This window comes from Beta vulgaris, chromosome 7 (assembly GCF_026745355.1).
Source record: "Beta vulgaris subsp. vulgaris cultivar EL10 chromosome 7, EL10.2, whole genome shotgun sequence".
Classification (NCBI taxonomy): domain Eukaryota; kingdom Viridiplantae; phylum Streptophyta; class Magnoliopsida; order Caryophyllales; family Amaranthaceae; genus Beta; species Beta vulgaris.
This window is the reverse complement of record NC_079208.1, coordinates 30,080,240-30,094,905: the sequence shown is the minus strand read 5'-3', so window position 1 is coordinate 30,094,905 and position 14,666 is coordinate 30,080,240. Positions and strand designations below refer to the sequence as shown.

Sequence of the window (14,666 nt, the reverse complement as noted above, 5' to 3'; positions counted from 1 at the left end):
TAATAGAAGCAACCATTTTCTTGAAATATAAGAGGATATAATATGATGTATTCGTTTACATCAATGGGTGGAAGGATTATTGCACCTACACTAAAGGTCGAGGTCCATATAATTACAAAATTGGTGGTCAAAATCATCACTTAATAGGTACTTTATTGCCTGCTGATGGTGCACGACCAAAGTTTTCTCAGCTTACATATATGATACTGAGGATGAAATAAAGAACAGGAAAACAGCTGCAAGGTACAACATAGTAAATGGATTTAAGTATCATTGTAACTTTAATTGTTTAATTTAATATTCCTTTTCAAATCCTAACTTATTATTCATTATGTCTTACCAGTACATCAAACCCAGACAAGTTTGAAGATCGCTTAGTCGCAAATTACAAGATATGTTAGATCATAATAACCCTTTAGCTCATAATTTTAGAATGGCTAGGGATAGGTTTGCATCTAACACGTGTGAGAATTTGAAATTAAAACTTATCGGCAAAAGAGAGTCTGATGGAGAACTTACAATTTGCCAACAACATCAGAAGTAGCTGCACTTATCGTAGGAGATATTGATAGTGCCGACAAAAGAGATATAATTATCGAAACGAAGGGTGGAAAGCTACAACAAATTTCCGAACTTCATCCTTCTTACCTCGCTATGCAATATCCACTATTATTTCCATACGGAGAAGATGGATTTAGAACAGATATTATGCACAGGGATAAGACTCCATCAGACGGTTCAACAGGAAAGAGGTTTAAACTCACAATGCGTGAGTTTTTTGCATACAGAATACAAGACCGAGCTCTGGAGGCGGCAACAATACTATTATCTCGAAGGTTGTTACAACAATTCTAGTGATGCTTACACAATGATTGAAGCTGAAAGGTTGTCTTTTCTTAGACACAACCAACAAAGCTTGAGAGCTGCTAATGTCAAGAATTTAAGAGGTGCTGTCGAAGAGGTGAAACGAGGGATCTTCGACTGGAAGTCGTATAGTATTGCCATCTTCCTTCACAGGAGGACATAGTTATATGAGAGAAAACTATCAAGATGCGATGGCTATTTGCAGATGGTATGGTTATCCAGATTTATTCATAACATTTACGTGTAATCCTAAGTGGCCTGAGATTACTAGATTTGTAAAAAAAAGAGGCCTAAGGCCAGAGGATAGGCCAGACATCATATGTCGAGTTTTTAAGATGAAACTAGACCAGTTGGTGAAAGATCTGAAAGATGGCAAAATATTTGGCAGGGTTAGGGCTGGTATGTTAGACATCGTCCTTATTTAATTATTATTTATTATATGTTATTTTTAATTGGATTGCTATCGTTATATTTTTATTTAACTTGAATATCAAAACTAATTTTGTTGTCTGCTTATTTTCAGTGGTCTATACAGTTGAATTCCAAAAGCGTGGTTTGCCGCACGCTCATATTTTGTTGTTCATGCATCAGGGAGACAAATACCCTGTTGCTTCAGATATTGATAAGATTATTTGTGCTGAGTTGCCTGATAAATCTGAAGATCCAGAACTATATCAAGCAGTAAGCGAGTACATGATGCACGGTCCATGTGGCTCAGCAAATACAAATGCTCCGTGTATGATTGACAAGCAATGCAGTAAGCATTTTCCCAAGAGGTTTAATGAGGCAACTAAGGTAGATGATGAAGGATATCCAGTGTACAGACGAAGAGATAATGGATCTACAGTTGAGAAGAGTGGGGTTCACCTTGATAATCGGTATGTTGTCCCTATAATGCTGAATTGCTTCGTAAATATCAAGGACACATAAACGTTGAATGGTGTAATCAATCTAGATCAATTAAATATTTGTTCAAATATATAAACAAGGGATATGATAGGGTTACGGCTGCGGCTTATCAAGATAAACAGAAAGAAGGTGAAGTTAAAGAAATAGATGAAATAAAGATGTACTATGATTGCCGATATATTTCGGTGTGAAGCAATTTGGAGGATTTTTGGATTCAACATACATTATCGAACCCCTGCTGTTGAAAGATTAAGTTTTCATCTACCGGGAGAACAAACCGTTTTGTTTAACGACCATGCGGATGTGGAATCTACTAGACAGACCTCATATTGACAATACGAAATTCCTACTCTTGGATGCAATGTAACCAAAAATATGAAGAAGCTAGGGAGCTTACTTATGTGGAGTTCCCTACAAAATTTGTTTGGAAACAGGCACAGAGAGAGTGGACCCAAGATCTAGAGGTGTCACAATAGGACGAATCTACCATGTCTCACCGGATCTGGAGAGAAGTTCTACCTTAGAACTTTATTAAATTTTGTAAAAGGCGCGACATGCTACGAAGACATTAGAACGGTTGATGGTTAGTGTTCCTACATTCAAGGAAGCTTGCTAGCAAGGGGTTTACTTGATGATGACAAGGAATATGTCGATGCAATAACAGAAGCAAGTTTTAGAGAATCAGGGTATTATCTAAGACATTTGTTCTCTATGTTACTATTATCTGGTAGCATGTCGAAGCCGGAGGAAGTTTGGCATAAGACATGGCAGTTATTATCTGATGACATACTTTACAAAGCGTTGTCTTCAAAAAAATAAAGGTAAATAACTACGAAAATATTTTTTAGTCAAAAACCATACTTTTTAGCAATTTGCATTCTTAATATAGGTTACTGTTTTTTTATATGTTTCACAGACCTGCATTTAACCGATGATCAAATCGAATCTTTTGCATTGGCTGAGATTGAAACCATGCTCCAAAGTAATGGTAGAGCTTGCGTAGATTGTGAAATGCCGTTTCCTGATGAACTAATCATGTTTGAAGGACAAAACAAGCTTATAGCAGATGAGCTTTCATATGACATTGAGGAAATGACCGTGGAACACGACAAATTGTATAAAGGTTTAACTGATGAGCAGTCGATGATTATCGAGAAGTATTGGATGTTGTCTCGAGTGAAGAAGGAGGTGTATTTTTCGTTACGGTTATAGACGGCTATGGAGGACGGGTAAAACATATGTTTGGAAAACATTATGTGCTGCAATAAGAAAGAAGGGCGAAATTGTATTGCCAGTAGCTTCGAGTGGAATTGCTTCTCTCCTCCTTCCACGTGGAAGAACAGCTCATTCTAGATTTGGTATCCCTTTGAATGTAAATGAAAATGCTACTTGCGCCGGAATTCGCCCTGTGTCGGAGTTAGCTGCTCTTCTCATTAAGACAAAACTTATCATTTGGGATGAAGCTCCAATGATGCATAAGTATTATTTTGAAGCACTTGATAGAAGTTTGAGGGACATAATGAGGTCTGTTGATAGGGATAACTTGCATCGACCATTTGGAGGTAAAGTGATAGTATTCGGTGCTGATCTCAGGCAGATATTACCAGTTGTACCAAAGGGAACTAGGCAGGATATCGTGTTCGCCACCGTTAATTCATCTTACTTATGGGATTCGTGTAAGGTCCTAAGACTTACTTGCAATATGAGATTATAATCAGGTTCCTCAAAATCTTCTGTTGATGAATTGCGAGAATTCTCAGAGTGGATACTAAGTGTTGGAGATGGAAATGCTGGCAGTCCTAATGATGGTGAAGCCGTCATCGAGATTGCAAAAGATATCCTTATAGATCCCGGGGCCGATCCGATTTCAGCAATTGTTGAAAGCATGTATCTAGACCTACAGGAACATATTTGGGAAGCTAAATATTTCCAAGAAAGAGCTAATTCGTGTAAGGTCCTAAGACTTACTTGCAATATGAGATTATAATCAGGTTCCTCAAAATCTTCTGTTGATGAATTGCGAGAATTCTCAGAGTGGATACTAAGTGTTGGAGATGGAAATGCTGGCAGTCCTAATGATGGTGAAGCCGTCATCGAGATTGCAAAAGATATCCTTATAGATCCCGGGGCCGATCCGATTTCAGCAATTGTTGAAAGCATGTATCTAGACCTACAGGAACATATTTGGGAAGCTAAATATTTCCAAGAAAGAGCTATTTTGGCCCTAACAAATGAGATAGTGGAGATAGTAAATGATAATGTTCTATCTACTATTCCAGGAGAAGTAGGGATGGCAATGGGGCGGGTCAAGTAGGAGATGAGAATTTAATGCGGGTGCGGGTGTGGGGGTACCATCCTCCGCACCCGCCCCGCCCAATTGCCATCCCTAAGGAGAAGAGAAAGTCTATTTGAGTTCGGATGGTATAAGCAAAGAGGAAGGAAACTTTGGAGTCCACGAAATATACTCCACTGAATTCCTCAATACAATAAAATGCTCTGGTCTCCCAAATCATAGCATACGATTAAAGGTTGGTGCGCCCGTTATGCTTCTACGTAATATTGATCAAACATCTGGATTATGTAATGGCACGAGGTTAGTCGTCAATCATTTAGGTAATCGTGTTATTGAAGCTACTGTTATTTCCGGAAGTAATGTGGGTGCAAAAGTTTTTATCCCAAGAATGACATTGACGCCGTCGGACTCCACCAAGTTTCCTATCAGATTTCAGAAACGTCAATTTCCTTTAATGGTTTGTTTTGCTATGACTACAAATAAAAGTCAAGGACAATCTTTGTCTCATGTAGGCCTGTATCTCCTAAGACCTGTTTTTAGCCACAGTCAATTTTATGTTGCTGTTTCCAGAGTTAAGAGCAAAAAAGGTCTGAAGATACTTCCTTTTGACAAAGAACACGGAGTGCGTACAAGTACAACAAACGTAGTTTACAAGGAAGTGTTTTCAAACATATAAATTGTGTTAAGAAATCATTTCTGTAAATAACGATTTGATGCCTTCATATATGATTAGTTAAATATGTTTCGTTATTTTGATTCTTTTTATTGATCATTAGTTATGCTATCAAGCAATTAATACTCCCGTGCATCATGCACGAGTCCTAAAACTAGTTTAGATGGAAAAGAAAGAAAAGAAAAGGTAAAAACAAACTTTCTCACATTTGGTAAAAGAAAATATAAAGGGTTTGATTGGAAAGGAAAGGAAGTGGAAGAAAAATTATACTACTCTTAAATCTTTGCTTTCCTTTCCTCCCAAAAGCGGAAGAATTTGATTGAAAAGAAAGCTAAAAAGCTTTTACCTATATTTTCTTTATTTCTTTCCTTGCCTTGCCTTTACTAATGACAACCAAACATATAATTCCTCTCAAATCTACTAAATATACCAAACATTAGAAACTGCAACTGCCTTATACTCTCTTCCTTTTTTTTCTTTCCTTTATTAAAAAAATACCAAACAAAGTGTTAGTTTTTATAAATTATATTTCCCCAAACATACATTGTCCCTCTCGAAATATTTCATCGATTAATCGATATTTATCACAATATACAACTCGAGTTAATCTTGATTCAGATCAAATGAGGTTACATGAACAATAATTTCAAGTACAATTGTACAAACTCCATGGGGTCAGATAATCCGGTAATCTAGAACATAGCATTTTTGCCAGATCAAGTTCCGAAGAGTACGGGGCATCCGATTGCAAAATAACTAATCATCAAAGCACAAATTACGTTAATATCATTTGCTCTCCTGATGAGGCATATCATCTGTTTCACATTTTTATTAGCATATAACCCATTACACGTGCCCAAGTATCTCAGACACTGATCCGATGTCCACAGGGATGAGCAACCATAAAACAAGCGGACACACTCACAAGCATAAAGCCCCCATAGTGAAAGGTGTACCAATACTTTATGACAAATAGAAAAAAAGACATTATCGTCATCATCTAGTAACCCCCCTGTATAAACGCATTCAAGCGGTCTAATTCATCTCGATGCTCACTAACAACTGCCCGAACTACATCTCCAATGGACACCATACCTGTCATGCCTTTGCCATCAATCACCGGGATGTGTCGGATACGATTATCTGCCAACAAAACCAAAAAAGTCGTTAAAAATCAACATGTATTGCAAATTGCAACTACTGTAGAACAAGAACCAGGATTCCAGGAGCCAACAATTTCAATTAACTAACCTGTCATCAATTGCATTGCCTTCAGAACCTTGGTATCGGGTGTAACTGTAATAAGCTTGTTCTGCAAGCACACCAGACGTTCCATGAGCAAACATGAAAAACCCAACTAAACCAACCATGTCTGAGAGTAAGTAGGACTAGATGCAACATACCTCCTCAGTCATGATGTCACCAACCTTGGTGGATTTCGAGGATCTTCCTTGCACTATGATTTTCCTGAGATAATCTGGAATACATAAAACGAAATTTAAATTCATTGAGCATGAAAAAAGAATCCACTAGGTGCAAGTTTTGCCGAAGAAGGCTTGGAAGGAAACTAGCAAACTTGCCAATAAGAATGTCATGCACGATGTGATGTTTGATAGAAGTAATGTGTTTGGTTGGGACTTGGGAGAAAAATATTCGCCTGAAAAAGAGGATTTTCCGTTGTCCTTTGTTTTGTTTGCAAGGGTGGAATATAATTTTCCATGACAGCATATTATAGGAATGAGCCTTTTCTCTTCCAATAATTTCTACACATCTATATTTAAATTTATCTGATTATTTTCCTTGGGTCTCTTTACAATTTACATGCCTTCTAAGTTCTAACTACCCTTGTGAAGTAAAGAGCAACTGTTGAAAAAACTCTTGGGGAGTAAAGAATAAAAGAACGAGGCCAAGTTGGTTGGAGCCTTTAAAAGTTAGAAGTGCAAGTCACAACTTCTAGCGAATATGAGTTCAAAACTTTATATTTAGGGACTTTTCTTAACCAATTAAGTCATATCTAAACATAATGAAACTCTGGAAAACCTTTGCCCACCTTACATAGTAATATGCAATTAACATCAAAATTGCAGGTATCTTAAGCAACAATCCAACTCCATATACCACAGGATTCTCTTCAGATGCTGCCAGACTTCAAAGAGATTACAGTTCATATGAATCTAAACTCAATCCAACAAGGATTCATAACATATCTATTAACATCTCTGCAGATTAGATCTTCACATGAAACCAGTCTTGCTTGGGATATGAGCCATTCTGATAGATGTCAAATACTCTGTAGTCTCAAGAAAAGTCACCCATTTGCTTTGGGTACAAAGATATACTAGGGGTTGTATAGACTGGATCATTTGAAAGACATTGTACTGAGGAAACAGCAAAGGTAGATATGATCGAATATAGTGAGTAATTTTGTATTATAGTTGTGATGTGGTCCAAACATTAACCATGAAATAGCACTTGAGTGAATCCCATATTAAAGAATTTGAAATCTATGAATATATCTATCTTAAAAGCAATTTGAATGTCTGTCAAAACAAACTTGTAGCAGTCGTAGGGGATCATATTTTACAATCAGCCTGATCATGACTACAAACTTTAAGGCGCACAAAATAATTGTCCCAAAGACTTAACTTGTATGGTCTAAACTCTAAGCCCGCACCGTTCTTGATATCTTGAAAAAACAACCAGATTTTTTGTTTCATTAACAGATATATCGTGATCGAATCTTCCTTCATCAATCTAAAGTCATAACCATACTTGTTCAAAATTTTCCATGAGTATTATGCGCAAGGCAACTGCTTTCAAAGGACTCCACAAGATTGATCAGAATTTTGAGCAAAATTCCAAGATCAAAATAGCATTTTGAGCACAATTGCAAGGGTATTCCACTCAGGCAATGAAGATCGAATAAATGATCGTGGGTATACATAAGCAAATCATGAATGATGAATATTTAATGTTAAGAGTGTTCAGCCTCGGATCATTTTAAAGGTAGATTGAATAAATGATCGTGAATAGTGTTTCCATCAAAGGGATCTCAAACTAAAGAGGACTAAAGTTTATACTTAGACAGCTTACTTGAGGCTAAGTAGAGAGAGCCGGACCAAAACCCCATCAAAACAGGTCCTCTGGTAGACTTTCAGGTTAATAACTTAGGGTACATGGCCGTGAGGGGCCCAAAAGAGTTCATCAACACGCACTAGATTCCAACAGTAATTCTATGAGAAAAAATTGAAAATATAGCATTTCATTATATGGTCTTCTTTAAGGATTAAATCATTAGTTTTGGAGTATTAGTACACAAAAGGCCCTCTTAAGATGCTGGGCAAAAACGTTCAGGACCGGCGATGGACCCAAACAAATGTAAACATATGAGCTCCGGTGGACTTTGGGGAGCCAAATCTAAGGCCAGTAGCATTAACAGAAGATCACTTAATTCAGGGAGACCTGACGGAGTTCAAGGTGCACTGAAACTTTGAGCACCTTAAGATTAAGGGTAGGAAATAATGAGCGAATCTCTGCTACAAGTGTATTGAGCTTATTATTAGTTTTGATTGAAGTTGCCTACTGCCAAAATTACAGATGTTCACTTTACATGTTGCACTGATTCTCAGAAAGGTACCGACGGGTTTCATGTTATTTTGGAAGATTGAACATATACCTCTTTCTGTGATGATACCAGCAATTACCTCTTGCTCTCCAGGCTTCACGACCACCAAAGCTCCAACATTGTGTTGTGTCATCTGCAGAGAGAAAGATGATTTACATTGTCCACATGAAGAATAAACCTTTCTGATGAACTTCACTACTTATATATAAATAATGTACTGATACAGGACACATACCGACTTAACAGCATCATAAACACTATCATCAGTTTTGCACCAAAGCCAGGAGCCATCAGCCCCTTTACCCTTTTCTTTCAAGATATCAGAGATAGTGGTTCTCTCAAAACCATGTTCATCAATACGAGCAGGTGTAGCAGACTCAAAGCGTGCAAATACAATGGGTCTCAAAACTTGATTTCCCAAGCGTACGTGTTGCAAGACCGCATTCTTCCCATTTAAGAGAAGACCTCTAACTGCCCCTTGCATTCTTTCTGTATAACATATGTGTCACATTGTTTAGAACTTGATATATGAGTACTAAAGGTTGAATAAATATTACCTTGAACAAACACCAAATTAAATTAGAATTTTTTTTAAACATAGATAGCATGAACTATTGGTAGTCAAGTCAAAATAAAAACCAACGCTCACAAAAATACAGACATATACCAACTATTAACTTCATAAACAGAACTATGAGATTTTCGGTTGTTGATTTGAATTCAATTTTTTGCTAATGATATGTATTTGCACGACTCCATCTCTGTCACACCTTGCAAACAAATCATTCAGGCTCCAAGGTTGGATTTGTTTCGATTGTGAATATATATACCCAAGAGTTACAATTGACAACAAAACCACCCATTATAGCTCCCACAAGTAGAGCACATGCATAGTGTAGCAAGTAGTGCTACATATGTTCTACCTAGACTGCGAATGGGAAAAACACAATTACTTCATAGCTAATTAAATGGAAAGAATATAAGCAGCAGCCCTTAAAGCCATAAATCAAGTAATGCCGTAACTATACAGTTGTACACTAGCATAGTGTCCTCTTTTACATTCTATATACTCATTGGAAGCTCATTTGAAGTATTTTTATCTATGGCCATAAAAGAAATCCGAGCATCAAAGCTGAAATCCTTAAAATTTCAAAGTAAATCTATTCCATACCACAATCAACTCCCTTCATTCCAGATCACTTGTCACTATATGCAGAATTATCCATATTATACTACCTTCATCCCCGACAAATTGATCATATTACTAAGACTCTTTAGGTCAAGCTATATCTATCTCGACTACTAATTTCATCACTACACTATGTAATATAATGAAAATATGGCTTACGATGAATCTAAAACATAACAAATCTAGGATTAAAGTATAACAAACGTTCTGATCATCAAAGTCAAATGTCTTTTTATTATTTCTAAAAAAAATAGAAGGATTAATATTTTTCTTTGCTTATTCAATCACTACTAGATCTTGACTACAAATAACATGTAATAGTCAGCATAAATGTGTTCTATCTCTAGCTTTTTTATAACAACGACCCAGTTAAAAGAGTGGTCCTGCTTTTTTGACTTAATAACGTACGGCCCTTTCTCTTCCCATAACATTTTTCAAACCGAGAAACATCAACCCACCAAAAAAAGCTGAAACAAAATAGCTAATTTAAACTTAACCCAGAAAAGTAAATCCAAAACAAATATATAATGATGTATCAAAAAATAAGCAAAGCATGATCTTATTAGGAGAAATAATAATAATAAGAAAGAAACAAAGACGGTTGTGAAATACCTAGGGTTGAAGAAGATCAACGGAGATGGAGGACAGAACAAAATGGAGTTGAAGAGAGAGAAAAAAGTGAGGACGTTGAAGTGAGTAGGATGACTGTAATTGGAATCCAAAAGACAAAATATCACTCATTTTATGGATAAGAGCTAACAGCTCTTCTGGGGTCCACCAATGTAAGAATATGATATATCTTGAGTGAGGCTCAACACCGAACAGTCCGGTGGTGAACAAGGTAGTGGGGCCCATATGTAGGGGTGAAAGTTATTCGGATAAAATCCGAAATCCAATCCAATCCAATCCAAATTAGTAATTCGGATCGGATTCGAATTGTGTTCGGATTGGATTCGGATTGAGAATTTTTGAAAAATTGGATTTTCGGATCGGATTGGATTGAGGGGAATTGGATCCAAAAATCCAATATAACCGAATAGTAATATGCCTTATATTATGTATCTGGATTGGGCCTAAGTGCTTAATTGATTTTTATTATAAAAAAACCTACTCCATAGTCCAATACACATAGAACTTCAATCCTTCCCCTAAAGCACTTACTGCACTTAATTCCTCATTTCCTAAATCTACTAGCCTGCTGTTGTGCTTAATTTATTTCATCGAAAAATTAAAGTTTTTAAAAAATCGGATTTTTGGATCGGATCCAATCTAGAGTATGAAATTTCGGATTGGATTGGATCGGATTCAAACCCTAATTGGTTTGGATTCGGATTGAAAAATTGAAATCCAAATTTTATTCGGATCGGATTGGATTAGGCCCTAATCCAAACCGCACACCGAACTTTCACCCCTACCCATATGTCTGTAAACTTGTAACCAAGCCCTTTTAGAAAGAGAAACTCTACGAACTATGGAAAACCTACCCAGCGATTACTATTCCCCTAACCCTAGAATTTTCCCCAACTTAATTTGGCTTCTCTTCAATGCGATTCCAGCTCATTTGATCCTCTATCCGTTTCAAAATCTCTCTGCAAGCTTTTTTTTTTTTTCTCCTCCTATATTTTAACTCATTATTAAGCTTTAATCTATCTATTTATATAATACTATAAAGCAATAAGGATTTGCTTATGTGTCAAGAGCAGATTGAATTGCTGATGTGTCAATCCTTTGTAATATCTTTTACAATTTTTTGCCACGTGTGTTTGTCTCTAAATATTTCTGTTATGCATTACTTTTTTTAGGCATATAATTGGAAAGCTATTGAAGAAAGTTCTCTGTTATGGAATATAAATCAACTAAATTTTAGGAATCGATTGCTATTAATTAGTAATTACTTATGTGTCATATAATATATTTCCGCATACAAATTGATTTTTATTTCTATATATTACCGTTCATTTGGTACAAGTATTATTGACCTGGGTCAGTGAGCTAATCACAAACTCACAATAAAAATGAAAAAAAAATGGTGAATTGTGCATGTAACAAATAAGTGACAATACAATTTATTCTATATTTTACTTTCCAAAATAAATAAAAAAATGGGTCAAATAGTATGAAACTTACAAGTTAAATTCTAATTAAATGTTCTAAGAGAGGTGCATAGAATCTTACTTCTACCTAGAAGCCAAATATATAATCTTAACAAAATCAAAGTTTGCTAATAAAGTTCCAAACTGTAACAAAACCTTACTTAGAACTCTCAGTCTTCACTGCCATAAAAATTATGCCTTTTTCCATCTCAATTTGAACATCTAGAAAGTGAATCATCATCTTCATATAAAAAACTTATGTAGATAACATCTGAATCTCAAACATCCAACGTCAATGGATAAAAACACAATCAAATTCATTTTTTTCTCCATTTTCGAAAATATCAAGTGTGTTTGATGAGTCTGTGGTCAAACTTTTTGGATAACTTTTTTTGAATAAATCTGGTATTGAACGAGAACTTTTTTCTTTAATAACATAAGATTCAATTGATCGAATGTAGCAATTATTCGAAAAATCTCCATTTTATTTAAATATGACATTGCCCAAATTCAGGAGAAAGGTTCAATTAAATATAACAATTCTAGCTATGTTTTAAATCTTCATTTTTGGTTTGTAATTTGCATGGTTTCAGTTAGTCATATCAAGAGTAAACCAGTATTAGGGTGAAATTTTATTTGTGATAAAGATCACGAGATCTCAAGACAACAAAAGAGTGGGGGTGAGAGGGACTATAGAAAGTAGGAAAAGAAGTGGTTGCATGATTGAATCCAAATAATGGAGCGAATTGTGATTTTATTTGATCCTCAATGTGAAGCAATTGGTAGAGCAGAGACTTTTTCGGTCAACGTCGCACGATAATATTAACTACATCAGTCATTGAACGCACGGGTTATAAGTCAGTTTTAAAATATTCCTAATAAACGATATGATTATAAAAAGTTTAAATCACGATCTAATATTCATCCCATGATTTTGGGAGAAATTAAACATCATAAAATCATAAAATTTATAAATAAAAAAAATTCCGTGCATTTTGCACGGGTCAAAACCTAGTATATATATCTAAAGTAAAATCCTTGAGGCCACGTGTCGTTCAGTTAGCGATTTCAAGCCCACGTGGCATTACGTGGCATGCTCCTTTGCTCAGTATTCCTCGAAGCTCAATGAGGGTGTCCACGTGTCACTCGAATCAAATCATATGTAATTGACGTCAATTAAGGATTTTGATTGATATGTGATCAACATAATTAAGGAAATTCATATTGGAATAACGTAATCTATGTCAACCAAGTTGCACGTGAAAATTAGAAAAAAAAAAAAAAGAATATCAATCACGATATTAATTGAGAGATTTTCGAATCAATTAAGGAATCAATTAAGGAAATCTGAATATCAATAACAATATCATTGCAAAATATAAACAAAATCACTCCTAATCATTTCCATTTTAGATATTCCATAAGTTGAAGATTTGTCCCGTGATTTTTGGGTGTCAAAGATTATTTCTCACTAATATATAATAAACGTTATATGATAGATTTCGGAATTAAATTTTCGAATTAATTAGGAATCAATTAAGGGACTTTGAATATCAATCATGGTTGTAATTGATAATAAACCAACCACCCATGCTAATATTAAGGAAACAATTTTACATTACTATAATTACAAATAAAAAAAAACAATAAAGTAGTAATTATACTCGGCCATATGTAGTATAAATATCAATGATTTTTTGGCTTTGTCTCACCACACCACACCATAACCAAACTACCGTAATTTTTAAAATTAGAGGAGAGTCCAAATGACGTTTTTAGGATGGTCATGGCACACCATAAAACAATTTGTTCGATTCTTATTCATGCGCTTTTATGAGATTAGTTTCAAAAAAATACTAAATCAAAACCAATCTAATACTAAACGTGATATGTCCGTAATTGAAGATGTAATTCATGAAGTCCCATGTGAAGCACAATGCGCCTCAATTGAAGATACATGGCATCCGAAATTGGCACATTCTAATTTCTTTGATGTTAATGCAATGGTGTTAACACTATTTCGTTCGGGTCGTCTTTTGAGTCATAAAGTATCAACTGCATTCACGCATGATATATGTTATGATTTGCCTATATGGGATACTATTGAAGACGTTTCTTCATCAAAACCTCGGTATAGGGTCTACTTGGATTGTGATAACATGATGTTGTACTACCTACACACTTTACCTCCAAGGATTCATAAAGTGTGCCATGAGTGTTTCGAAGAATTGAATTTGGTCGACGGAAATCTTCTTGAATTAAGTAGAAATAAAACTTTATTGTATTATATTGCAAGGAATGATTAGCAAGTTGTCTTACATACTCTTTTATATTAATGTAGTATGTTAATTTTCTTAATTGAAATACAAAATAAGTGCAATTAGAGTTGTACTTTTTATTTGTCAATCAAAATAATAAAAAAAAATGTGTTTGCTATTTTAACTCACGGTTGGTTCCAATACATTAAAGTCAAGCTTTTAAATACCAGCCAATGCATGCAAGTCATTAAATATTATCTACCACCTAATGCATGCAATACATTAAATGATAATTTTTTTGCCTATAAAATAGACTTGAAGCATCCGGTTTTCATTACCCCTCTTGCTTCCAATACATCAAAATCTGTTTTTAAGTTTTCAAGCTAAGTATCCTTCTAATTTCTGGAAAAACAACTTATTTTCTAAATGGATCCTAAAATTGCAAAACATGTCAATGATATTAATGAGTCTATGGTGGAATTTTTTGAAGCATGGTCTGCCATTGATGAGCAGATTGCGAATTCTCTAAAAGCACTAGAGAAATTAGAAGAAGAAGAAGAAATGGAAACCATGGGTTATGTTGTATGATTATCTCCTTTCGTAATAAGATTGAACTTGCAACAATAGAAGCAAAGGAAAGAGTTCAGTATTTGGATTCCCTAATAAATGATTAATGTACTTAAACGTGTGTAACAATTGAGGATGAAAAGATGAGATGATGTATTGGAATGAAGTATTCAAGTTTTCTCATGTATTGTTTCG

General features: G+C 35.1%; 1 protein-coding gene and 1 pseudogene across 2 annotated transcripts; one reads left to right on the top strand and one right to left on the bottom strand.

Annotated features, from left to right (window-relative positions):
• Positions 1-1,055: 1,055 nt before the first annotated feature.
• LOC125491892 (uncharacterized) lies at positions 1,056-4,742 on the top strand (annotated as a pseudogene).
• Positions 4,743-5,496: 754 nt separating this feature from the next.
• Positions 5,497-10,326, bottom strand: LOC104898947 (CBS domain-containing protein CBSX3, mitochondrial). 2 transcript variants are annotated; one of them, XM_010686090.4, is made up of 6 exons: positions 10,166-10,326; positions 8,600-8,853; positions 8,416-8,497; positions 6,143-6,216; positions 5,991-6,051; positions 5,497-5,882 (listed from the first exon to the last, which is right to left on the bottom strand). In XM_010686090.4, the coding sequence occupies exons 2-6, from the start codon at positions 8,846-8,848 to the stop codon at positions 5,740-5,742; spliced, it is 609 nt and encodes a 202-aa protein (XP_010684392.1). In that variant the 5' UTR covers positions 8,849-8,853; positions 10,166-10,326; the 3' UTR covers positions 5,497-5,739. The 2 variants fall into 2 exon arrangements, with proteins under 2 accessions (XP_010684392.1, XP_048503782.1); XM_048647825.1 differs by lacking the exon at positions 10,166-10,326 and adding an exon at positions 9,032-9,062.
• Positions 10,327-14,666: the final 4,340 nt, after the last annotated feature.